The sequence below is a fragment of the Pelecanus crispus genome, chromosome 1 (genome assembly GCF_030463565.1).
Source record: "Pelecanus crispus isolate bPelCri1 chromosome 1, bPelCri1.pri, whole genome shotgun sequence".
Lineage (NCBI taxonomy): Eukaryota > Metazoa > Chordata > Aves > Pelecaniformes > Pelecanidae > Pelecanus > Pelecanus crispus.
The window spans coordinates 108,040,990-108,053,509 of NC_134643.1; the positions used below are offsets into that span (position 1 = coordinate 108,040,990).

Genomic DNA, 12,520 nt, shown 5'->3' on the forward strand with positions numbered 1-12,520 from the left:
GCTGCAGCCAGTGCTCACGCAGGCGGTCGCCACTACGCGGGCACTTCAGTGTGTTTTTTGCCACTGCTTTTTGTGCCACTTTGCAATCGCAAACAAGGAGCCAAAACAACATGAGTGGCTGATTATTCCAGGCTCGTGACTGGATGACCACGCTCTAGCTTTTGCATGCTAACAGCAGGGCCTCATTAGGCAGGTGTGTCTCAAAGCTGTTTTCTCTCTTTCCACAGAGGCCGGCTTTGCTGTCACAGCTATCTCACGCACCCCCGGGGTGACCTACAACGAGTCCTTCGACCTTCAGTGCATCATCAAGCCCCACTACCCGTCATGGGTACCGGTGTCGGTGACGTGGCGTTTCCAGCCGGCGGGCAGCACTGAGTTTCACGACCTGGTCACCTTCACGCGTGATGGCGGGGTCCAGTGGGGTGACAGGTACACGGGTTTCCGGACCCGCACCGCCATCGAGAAAGCCGAGTCCAGCAACAACGTGCGCCTGAGCATCAGCAGGGCGAGCGACACGGAGGCCGGCAAGTACCAGTGCGTGGCTGAGCTCTGGAGGAAGAACTACAACAGCAGCTGGACGCGGCTGGCGGACAGGACCTCCAACCTGCTGGAAATCAGGGTTCTGCGGCCAGGTGAGTGCTCGGAACACGTGAGAGGAGCTGGGGGTGCGTTGCAGGGACGGGGTGCGTACCGGTGCTGCAGTGGTCTCTCCAGAGCGAGGGCTACTGTCATGGCTGCGACTGACATCTCACGCTTGTGCACAGTACAGGTGGGGCTGCTCGGCTCTTTGGCCATGGATATGTTGGAGCTCCTTTATTCACCTCTGGGGAACGGGGTCCTCTCTTTGCTCTTCATGTGCTGTTCATGGGGTTTTCTTCTGGGAGGTGAGGTGACTGCAGCTCGGTCCAGTCTCTGGGCTGTTCTTGTGAGACGGAGGTGCCTTTCAGTTTGCCACCTCCATTCATGCCACCGCGGAAGAGAGGAGAGGGACAGGGCAAACAGGATCAAAGAAGAGGGACATGCCTCTGCCAAAGCCTGCAGATGCACATGCGCCATAGGTGAGGTGCTGCAGCTCTTGTCCAGTAACTGCTTGCATCTCTCGCTTTGCTGGAGGCATCTTCAAAAGCAGCTAGTGATCAAAGAACCTGACTTTCATCCCCACCAGAAATTGAGCCCTTTCCAACTGGAAGTCACCAAGGCTATGCAGAGTGTGCAACAGGTAGGCAATAGTCACCTGGCTTGGCAGGGAGAGTCAGAAAACCTACAAGGTGCTTATGCTCCATGTACAGCCAGTGGAGAGTTAGGCTCCTTCTGTACACCTTATCACTGATATTTTGGTTATGCCTTCTACTGTCCTTGAAGGGTGCAAAGATGGCATGGCCAGGGCAGCTCTGGGCCATTGCTGAGCTGAATGGTTTATTGCCGTCTTGGCCTTAGGGCTCAAGTTGATGTTTGGAGTGAGGCTTTCAGCACCTTTAAGACTCTTGGCTCAGGTCCTTGCAGCATGGTCAGTCCTTGCTTTGTATTCCTGTGCAGAGGGACTCCTTCCTGGGGTCTGTCTTCTAACTTGAGCGTTGTGGTTTTCCCTTCAGTGGCCCTTTTCATGCTCTTCTCCACCTTCCCCAACCTTTGGCATATCTTTGGAAAAGTCAGGGGATGCTGCAAGCTCCAGGTGCCTCATGAGCTCTCCATCCTCTTTCTTCCCTCCCTCCTTCCTTGCCCTCATCTCCAGGTTAATCTGCTCCATTTATCTTGATTATCCTGCCTTGTAATACATGTTTTACTGCTCACAAGGTCAGGTTGGTGATGTTCATCATTTTAGCTTATTTCCCTAGGAAACAGCATTGACTGTCTCTGGTCCCTGGAGTAATATGCTGCTTTGTGGCACGTGTCTGTGCATGTATATATGTGTGAGACAGAGAGAGAAAGAGAAATCCTTGATAACAGCTTCCAGAAGAGAGCCTCTGTGTCACAGCTCAGGGTGACCAGAAGGACATTTAAAGGACATTTAAACCATGCTATAGCAGCCAGTTCTTTACTGGAGCAGTAACCATCAAGTGATGCCTTAACAGAACAAGTCATGTAGGTCTCTGTGGTTTTTACCTCTCCCTATCTCCCTGCTGCTCAGCAAACTACAGCTACACAAATCTTAGCTGTCAGTCCAATGAGCCTTGCATAATGTTTGTGGTTTTATGACCCACAAGAGGATGGAGGAGAAGAGCGGCGCTCCTCAGAGCATCCCCAGCACCACGGTTGAGCTCTCTCTGTGTTTTGTTTCCATGTCCCAGGCAGCCTCTGAGAGCGGGTGGTTGATGTTCTCTGTGAATGCAATGCCGGCAGTGGTACCAGCGACAGCTGTGGTTCTCTCTGGTTTTGCAGGCTGTAGAGGGTTGTGTCGTGTCGTTGCTGGGTCTTTGGCTGGATAGTCTCCAGAGAGGAGCTAGGATGATGTGGGAGGCACCTTCCTCGGTCACCTTGGAATGAACTTCTTAGTGCCCCCACAGTCAGACCTGTGCTGATGAAGCAGATGCTAGTTTTCAGATTAATATCTGGGGCTTCTTAAAAAGGGGTCATTCAGGACCCCTGAACGACTGAACACCTGAAAGCTATGTCAGTCCATCTGTGGCTCTGTAGTCACCTTAATATGACATAACTTCAGGCTGGTATTGGATGTCTTAGTCCTAGCTTTCTCCCTGCTCTTGCCTGCTAGCCACGGGTTCCTGCCTTGATGCATATGCCAGTGAGTTTGGGGTGACCTATCTCCACTACCGATCCACTAAGGGACACCATAAAGAAGGTTTGTGTGGAGGTCTTTTGGCACATTGAGCCAGCATGTGTTTCCAGATTGTAAGTTAATGCTGGGATTCTAGTTTCCTCTTAAACTCCTGCTCCCTGTTTGTCAGAGTGACCTTTCTATTTGACAGGTTCCAGGTGCAGACATGGCAATCGATATATGTTAGCCTTTAAAGTGTGTTCAGGTGAGAAAGGTAAAATAGTGGCTTCCTGATTGCTTCATTAATCTCTTTGCTTTGTGAAATCCCACATCCTCAAGGGACAGGGTGCTGGAGCTTCTCCTGGTGTGCCGGTTTGCTGTTTCAGTGCTAGGCGGTCTCTCCTTGGCACTCTTGCAGTGAGTAATGTTTGTAGTTGTCATCTGTGCTGAGTGGTAACTGCAGAGGTAGCAGTGCTGGTTTTGGATTGCACGTATTAATGTGGCTGCAAATTTCATCTATGGCTATCTCATGGCCAACAGGTAGTGCTGAGGAAACGCCAGCAGCTTGAAACACTCCAGTCCTTTCCTACTCCCAGGAAGAAACAAGCAGTATTTGAGAAACGAAACACGTAGCTCCTAAAAGAGGGAGTAAATAAGGCAAGCGATGGCAGCATTAACCCAGCTCTGAAGTGAAGGTCTGTAGGTGGGATGGCAGAAGTGCCCTGCATGGCATCTGGAGCTAGATTTGGCCTTTGAGTGTGACATTCCTGGCTCCTTTGGCATGAACCAGTTATAAGGACTGGCAGCATGAGGAAAAGCCATGTGAAGGATGCTGGCTGTACATGTGAGAGCTTACAGAGAATTTAGGTATCACGAGGGTATGGTGTCCATCACTTGGTGGTTCGTGAAGACTCAGCAGCAGCAGCAGTATGATCTGAAGCTCCAGTGTTTCTCCCTTTCGTGGCCTGCTCCTTGCTGTCACGCAAGCCAGCATGAGTTAGGTTGCAAAGTAAGGGGAGGGTTGTGCGCAGATACGGGCACGATGCCCCAGGTAGCTCGTGTGTGCTACCGGCACTGCTGTAGGGTGAGTGTTGGGTTTTAACTTCTGTAGGCTGGTGCGGAAATCCAGGCTGGTGTTGGGGTCTGTCAGGCAGGACTGTGGACCAGACTGGCGAGCAGCTAGATCACCTGTGGCTGTTTCATGTCCTTACAACATAGTGCTCTCCTTTTCACTTCCATCTCTGGAGCTGCCTGTTGTTTCTTTGTTGGTGAGCTCATGTTGCAGCAGAAAGGGAGGAACAATAAAAGTATGGCTCAATTCATGACAGCTGCTTCCCTGAAGCCAAAGCTGGCAGGAGACCACGCAGAGGAGAGCCAGCTGAGCTTGGAGCAAGCCCCAAGTGCAGGGGTGGAGATTTCTTCACACCCGCAGCCTTGTGTCTGGGGCTCCCCTTCTGCTGCAGTATCTGGCCTGCCTATGAAACCCCATTTTTTCATTCCCAAAAGCTGGGGCTTGCCCCGAGGGCTCACCACCCCTTTCCTCCAAGGCATCACCACCCCTTTCCCTTCTAGAGTTATTGCCTTGCCCTCTGCACACTTGCCCCTTTCCAGGCGGAGAAGAGCATCCTCCATGCAAGCTTTACCGGTCTGATCTGCAAGAGATCAGTCAGGACAGAGGTGTCCTGTCCTTGGAGGGAAGCGGGGTGGTGGCTCCCTGGCACCTGCTGATCTTGGGTTTTAGGGGAGGCAGGGGTGCAGGTAGTTCCTTTTGAACCCAGGTGACTCTGAAAGTATTTGGATTCGGGCTGAGCTCTTGGCATGAGGATGACAGCTGAGCAGTACCCCCTCGCTGCTTGCTGCACCCTTCCTCACGCAGCTCTGGGGGGGAACGGTGCCCGGGCTCCAGGTCCTGCCCAAGGGAGGAAGATGGTAGATAGATGCATGTGGGTCAAGGGGAGACCCAAGGGCTGCCGGGTAGGCTCTGTTCCCGGCTCCTCCTTAGATTTTGCTTCTCCCTGCCAGGTTTTCAAGGATGGAGTGGCTGAGACGGGAGATAACTGTCTGGGAGCAGCGTGCATCCGTGCGGTCTGCGGGACTCAGACAAGGGCAGCAGACAGTCTCTGGCAGCACTGTGCTTGATGAGGACTCTGCTGTGATCTGGGCGGGCTAGGACGTCTGGATAGGACTCTTTTGGCAAGGAGGCTTGAGCAGATTTGTGCTGGTGTATTAAATTGCCATTGTCCTTGTACGCATTACCGCACTTATCTTTCCCCTACAGCACAAGCGAGGGGGTGATTCGACAAAGCTTTGAGAGGGCCTGGGGTCTGAGTGCTGGGGAGTCTTTCTGGCAACAGCAGAATAAAAAAGCAGAGCTTTCACACAAGCAGGAGGTTGTGGCAAAGCCCCCTAAGCACCCCCTCACCCCTTTCGTACTCAGGCACAGACCTGCCCGTCTTGACCTGCAGGGCACCCACCTCCCCATGCCTCTGTGTTCTTCCTCTGTCCTCGCGTCGCCCCTCAGCCGGTTCCTTCGTGACTAATCGTAGAGCGGGTGCACAGGGAGAAGCTGCAGTCGCCTCTATAAATCTGCCCTCTAGCTGCCGGGTTTTTGACAGTAATGAACGTGGGAGGAGGGACGGGGAGGGGTGGTGAGGGATGATAACTGAGCAGATGCCAGGGGTGCTGGGCTCCTCACTGCTTTTTTGCAAGCCGGGCTACGGCAGATTGATTGACCCAGGAGCCGTCGAGCAAACAAGGCAGTCAGGCTCTTCATTAGAGCATTAATTAGCTTCCAGGAGCTCTCCAGGGGCTGCTTCGTAAAGTTTGGTTTATTAGGAGCTGTCAAGTTGAAACCATCATGGAGGGGCAGTGTGGAGGCTCCTCAGCTGGCCTTGGGGAAGGGGGAGGCTTGCGCCTGAACCTGACTTGGGGAGCAGGGTGGGTGCAGCGCGCCCTGCCGCTCTCCTGCTGTCCATGAGAAACCTCCACTGACAGCAGCCTGGCAGCACTGGGGTAGCAGTGGCTGGAGAAACCCAAGGAGCGGAGAGCAGAGGACCCTTACCCCTTGGTCCAAGCCCATCCCTGGCAGATGCAGAGAGGCTGCTCAGTGTCCCGCTCGTCTTTCCCTCTGAAGACTCAGTGATGGTTGTAACCACACAAGCTGGGGACTCTGGGAGGATGAGGAGGAGATGAGGCAGAGGAGAACTGGAAAAACAGGCTGCTTTATGGTATGCTTAATGTCAGGAAGGGAGGACTGATTTTCAAACAATTGCCAAGACACTTGCGTAGGATAAGGAGAGGCTTTCCCTGACAAATGAAAATCAGATATTACTGCTAATGCCTTTCTTCCGACTCATTTCTTAGTAACGTCTGCGTGTGAGGAATCTTCTCACGGATGGATGCAAAAGATGCCTTTTCTACCATGGGTGTCCAGTGGGGTACTGACCTCTCCCAGACTCTTGAATAGAGGCTCAAACAAGTGTTTTCAAGGGCCACAAAATGCCTACTTAAATACCTGACACTTTTTGCTGCTGGCACCATCCAGCAATAAAGTTAAACAAGGAAAGCTAATGAGCTGGAAACTTCCTTACAGAAGTGAAGTCTGGAAACTTAAGTTTACTGCTTGCTTGATCCAAGAGTGGTTTTGCTCTGTAGAATAGCACTGCTTCCCTGCTTTGCAGCTGCCTGCTCCATCTGGCAAATAGTTGTACTCTTGCTTGAGTGATGAAGGAGTTCAAGAAGTGCTCAGGAGAGACAGGAGGCTGTTCATCAGCAGCCGCGACTGCGGCGCAGAGCAGTCTCCTCTCCCCTGGGTGCCCGGAGACTTGCTCCTTTCATCACCAGCGGGGTAAGACCTGCTGTTCTGCCTCAGAGCTGCTGCTCTTTCCTGTTGGCTTCCAGCACACTGAACAGGCAAAATGAAGGGGTTCAGTGTTGCATGACCCAGGGCTGTCCCCTTGCATAGACCTGCATTAGCGACCCAGCTGGAGCCCTTTTTCTTTTCCAGGTAGCACAAGTGGGTTTGCTTCCTCCACCTTGTACCCCTGGTAGCCTCCTACCCCTGCACGTTTGCCCCGGGGGGCTCTGTCCCCACGCTTGCCAGGTCCCCTGGGACAGCTTCCCCACTTAGGCTTGCTGCCACCTCCTTGGCACAGTTATTTATACTGGGCTAGCACCCTGGGGTGCTTTTTCTCTGCACTTAGCCATCACACCCTGCTCCCAGCATCCCTGTCCCCCATCTTCTCCATGTACCATCACTGTCATACATACCCAAGAGCCTCGTCTTCTCTCTGCTGCTGTGGTGCATAACATACCCTCTGGAGTTTGGGCACTGGTTTGTAAATACAGATTGGAGGTGGGGTTTCACCCATGAGCACGCATCCACGTGAGGATGCTCTCCCTGCCCCGCTCCCAGCGGTGCGCTTGCTGGCTGGCCTTGTCAAGCTGACTGTGGTTTCGCACTCACAGGTATCAGAGAGGGACTCTGCCACATCACTCGGCCGGGCAGATCTGGCCCAGTGCAGGTCACACGTGGGCATGAGGTTACATTGGTGTCAGCAGAGCCGAAGCAATGAGAGCAAATGCCGTCTTGATCCCACAAAAACATTGCCATGTGGAAACGAGTCCATCGGCGTGAGCAGGCAGGGGAGGGAGCTCATGCTGGATGCACTGCAGTGTTCTTGACCCCGTGCTGGGGATGCTGACACTGGCCTTGCAGGGGTCCGAGCTGTGTTTCACCTCCCCCTGCCTGTGGTTTCCCACCTGGGAGCAGTGATACTTGGCTCCTCTGCAGGTTTGCCGGTGAAATGTTTCTGTCAGAGTCAAGCGTGTTGAGCTAACTGCAGTCAGTTATGTTCAGGGCTTCCCTTGGGCTTTAGCCTGGAAAATGTACCCAAGGGCATAACCTGAGAGGTTGGATTTTAAATGTGTGAAGCGTCTCAGATGCATTTCACAAGGATGAAGGGGGTGGGAATGCATCCTTGCACCTAGTGGGACCCAGCTTAGGACCCTTGCACCTAACCCAGCTCAGCCTACTCTGTGTGTTCCCATTGATCTTACTGCGGGCAGTCTTGCTTTTCAGCCCCTGAACAAGACTGACAATGCCAGGAGATCTGGACTGTATTCAGAATATGCTGCTCTGGTCAAATTAACTCTCTTCCAGGTTTCTTTTTTAGGCACAATTCTTTCACTTTGATTTCAAAGCACTCTCTGCTTCTCTCTTTGATATCTCCTGAGCAGTTTTCCACTCCCATTTGCAGCAGGCATATGCAGAACCACACTGTCAGCCTGTTTGCAGTCTGTGCATGTGCAGCTTCTTTGATGTCTTGAACGTCTTCACTCCACACATTTCAGCTTCTCATCGATTCCCTGTTTGCTCTCCTCAGACTAAAATACTCTGCAGTGAACAGTACTTAGACGTTGTCCAGCTCTAAAGCTTTGTGCATCCCTCATGTCCTTGAAGTCTTCAAAAGCAGAGTCAGCAGGGGCAGCCCTTGGGGAAGAGGGAGCACTGGTGATGTGTGGGTTTCCAGCCAGGCGTTGACCACCGTTCTCCTTCTCCGGTCTGTGCATGGAGCCCCAGCCCCTCAGCTGCCCTGCTCGTCTCCACAAGGTGAGTGGCCTCGGGGCCAGCAGGCTCAGTGCTGCAGCAGGACAATGTTTCTCGTGCTGCATTCTCAATCAGGCCTCCAGTCAGAGCGGTACCCAGCCTAGGTATTCCTCCCAGCATGCCCGAGCAGCAGCTTTGGCTGTCCATCGTTGTGCATGGGACCTATACCATTTTTCTAGCTTCTGTATCACATGGGATGCTTCTCCTGGGATGAGAAACTACATGTTCTCCATCAGTCCTTTGCACAGCCAGGCTGTGTCCTGTTTTGAGCAGTGCTGAACAGCCAGGCAGAGAGATGGCCTGGTCCCAATTACTGTAAATCCCCTGCCTCTTGCCTTCATGAGCATTGGTTCGACTGGTGCTCTGGGGGTGTCTTCTGCTGGTGGGACACAAGTGGCTGGACACAATGGCTTTGCTCTTCAACGCGATGGTGACCTGCATAGCCAGGTGGCGCAGCAATGCCCACATAAAGGAAGCAACTTTATTTTGGTAAAATAAACCCAGTTGTTTCTTCCCATGGTGATTTTACCTTGTGATATTAATACCTCTATGTCAGCAGAACAAACAAGGACAATTTTTATCTGAATGCTTTTCCAGAACCTTGGTTCCTAAGGGGCTGACTATTTTGGTGTTTCTACCTGTTCTGACTTTGGTTGGAGACTAAATTGCTGGGCTCACTGAACCTGCCATCTGCTTCCTTACAGCAAAATGTCAGGCTCTGAACATGTTGAACCTATGGCTCAGGGTCTTTTATTTTAACATGTATACATAAAAGTTGGCTCCCAGGGCCATCTTACTTGCTTAAATAGGACTTTGGGATGCTGTTAAAGAAAATTCCTACACCTTTCCCGGTTATCATAGAGAAGCAGGGAGTCCAGATGATGATGGATCTGTAGCCTATCCTGCTGTAATACTTCCTCTATCCTTAAGAAGTTCAAGATGACAATTTCTTGAGAAACAACAGATGGCTCATTTTCCTCGGTTGTTCTTCCACACAGGAGACAGATTTGCCAGTTAATTTATGGAGGCAGCAGTATCATGAGCTTTTAGGGTACAGGTGGAGCTGATCTAGCACTTGGTTGCACAGAAGGAGGTGATCCTTATCCCTGACGCATGCTGCTGGCTGCACAGTCCTGTCTTCTTCCTTGTGCCAGCATAGATCCTGCCGTGCACCAGCTCAGTTTACTAAAGCTGCAGAAAATTAGCCTGGTGGAAGGGAATAGTTAAAGGTGAGTGGAGTGAGCTAGCTCTTGGATGGATTCAGTTTGGTCCTTCTCAGGGGACTTTCTCTTTGCACGGAGGGCAGCACTGAAAACCTGGGGCTGGCAGGGCTCCTGTGGGCAGCGTCCAAAAGACCTTGTGATACTGCCTGAGGTCTGTCTGGAGAGCTTGCTCTCTGGATGGCAATAAAATGGCATTTCATACCACCCTCAGCATCTCATCTCTCTCTGCGTAGCAGCCAGCTTTTCAGCGGTAGCAGCTGGAAATACTCAAATCAAAGACAGTGCGTGCAAAAGTCAGCCATGCACTACAGGGTGCAGTTATACTCTTAGTGTGCACCTACACAAAGTTCTCAAGTATTTTTCTGACACCCTGTTAGGAAATTCAGCCATTAATGGCCAGCCTCCAGACTGGCATGGGAGTTCATGTGTGGTGCTGCTGTATGTGTTGTAACTTGCTCTTCAGGTACATTTAATTACTTCTTTTTCCTAATTGACAGAGCGCTCCTTTGTTTGAGATCTTTCTGATGAGGGGTTGATTAAATATCTCAGTTACGGTTGGTTTTTTTTTTCTTTATCCTCGGTGGCTGTAGCTTGGTACTGAATTTATCTTCCAGTGATCCTATCTCCATATTTTAATTTACAAGTGATCAGTGAGCTGTATATTGTTTTCTGACAGCAGGCACAACTCATGCTGGGAATCTTTTATTCCTCCCTCCCCTCCTCTCTCTCCTGCAGAACTTTTACATTCATTTCAGGGTTTGGCAGGAAGGTTTCTGGGTTTAGGTTTGTGGGGCATTTTGCTTTGGGGTATATTTGATTCTTGCTGTCCTTCAGAGAGACGTGGTTTCTGTTTCTTGGGGAAGCTCTTGCTTTTCCCAGGCCAGCGGCATGTCCCAGCCAGTGGTCTCTGGCTTATCCATGGCTGGAGCTTTGAGGCTGTGGGCTTCCCAGCTTTCTCCATCCCTGCAGCTACACACACGGCCTTTTCCGTATATGCTCACAGATGTATGACTTCTGGGCTTTAAAGAGACTTTCTGGGTCACATACGCATCCTTCCCCAAGGCCCCGCTTGGTTACCTGCTAGTTTGTTAGCTGCTCCAGAAACTCCAGCATGACATGGCTGGTAATCCCAGGCTGTTCCCTAGCTGAGCAGATGTCCTCGTCACCGCCTCCAGTCTTCGCACCACAGCATGAGGCATGCAGCGATGGACTTGACCTGCTACCTATGTGTTTGGTAGGTCAGCAGTCTGACTGTGCTGCTTTTGGGGAGAGGGAGGCATTGGGCCAGTTGTCAGGAGGTTTGGCTGATGCGGTGCTCACCTTCTGTGGGGCTGAAGCTGGTGTGGGTTCAGCAGAGCATCTGATGCAGGCAGGTCCACCACAGGCTACAAGGGGAGGAGCCAGTTCTGCTTTGCCACAGCAACCCGCAGCATTTTGAGTGCGTCAAGCTGTACTTCCCCAAGTTACAGCAGTACGGTCTGCTTTGGGGCATGTGTTCAAAAAATGGGTAGATGTGGCACTTCGGGACATGGTTTACTCTAGTCTACGCTTGATTGGTTTAGAGTAGACTTGGTAGTGTAGGTTAATGGTTGGACTGGATGATCTTAAAGGTCTTTTCCAACCTAAACGATTCTATGATTCTATGTGCCTGTGCTTGGGGCTCAGTTTTGGGCTGGGGCTGTTGGAATGGGTGACGGGTCAGTCTGGATGTGCACAGCTACTTAAGTACCCAGCTCGTCTTGCTGCAGCAGCTGGCTGCAAGGTTGGGGAACGTCTGTGCCTGCTGGGCTGTGGACTTTGCGGCAACTTGCTGAACATACTGAAACACGGGTCACTTGGTGGTTTATCCCCGGCCTCTTTCTGTCCCTAAGGGGAGGTGGGTCACAGCCAGCTCCGAGGCTTGCTCCTGGGGCGGGGAGCACCCAGCAGTCCATGCTGCTGGAGGCATTATTTGCAGCATTCATATAAGGAACTGTAAATTCTGGAGAGAAGTGTCATGTAGGTAACTTTAAGCAAAACATGAGCAGTACGTGTAGGGAGGAAGAGACCAAAGGCAGGCAGGCTCAAGCCTCTCGAACCCCAGGGGAGTGGTGGTAGCATTTGGGTGGCACCCAGGGTGATGCCAAGGGGCATGGCCTGGGTGGGTGAATGCATGTCTGCTCCTTGCTGGGGCTCTGCCCTGGCACAGCCCTCTGTGGAAGGGCCATCACACCATCTCTTCAGAGGAGTCTGGCAGGGCAGAGCGGAGTCGGATTAACAGCCTGTCTGATTGCGTGCAGACAGTACTGTCCCTGCGAAGGGGGAAAAAAGGTGACCCACATCCATCTAGACTTGCAGTCAGTCGGTTGGTGGTTTGTCCAGAGACCAATCTTCTCTGTATGAGAAAGGAGCAGCGTGCAAAAGCAAGGATTTAGCCTTACAAAATGAGTAGGCTATGGAGGCTGCAGGAAGACCTGCAAAGATAGGAGAGCTCCAGCTGCATCTCTTTATCGCTGTTGCAAACAGACCTATATTTTGCTTTTGTTTGCATGTTCAACTCAGAGCAGCCCACTTGCAACCAGGACCTGAGCAGTTTGGGGACTACAGAAACTTCTGGCATTGCTCTGAAATGAGCACTGCCGAAGGTCAAGATGGCAGGTTGGTGTTCAAAGTCAAAGCCTCGGCTCTTTTGTCTGCCTGCTTGGGAGGGGGCAGCAGCTGAGCCTTCCTCAGGAAAGGGTTAACGTTGTCTCTCCTTCCCATGGAGCTGCTCTCCCCGTAATTCAATCATGTCAGCCTGTTTGCAGGCAATAATTCATTGTTATAGGAACACTACAGTAAAGTGACAAGTTAATAATGGCAGTAATAATGGCGGGCAAAGTCTAATGCTATTTCCCTTTCTCCTGCTCCTGTTGCACCAGCAGCCTCCCATGTTGGCTAATGCAATTTGCAACCTCGCTAATCCAGTTTCAGGAGGAATTGTGTTCTTTTAAAAGA

At 51.7% G+C, this 12,520-nt stretch overlaps 1 protein-coding gene across 2 annotated transcripts in view; it reads left to right on the forward strand.

Annotated features, from left to right (window-relative positions):
* IGSF3 (immunoglobulin superfamily member 3) overlaps positions 1 to 12,520 on the forward strand; it is a 73,274-nt gene that overhangs the window by 44,346 nt on the left and 16,408 nt on the right. For both annotated transcript variants that reach the window (XM_075717751.1, XM_075717758.1), the window contains exon 5: positions 228 to 632. In XM_075717751.1, coding sequence (XP_075573866.1) covers positions 228 to 632 — 405 coding nt within the window. The remainder of the gene's footprint in view (positions 1 to 227; positions 633 to 12,520) is intronic.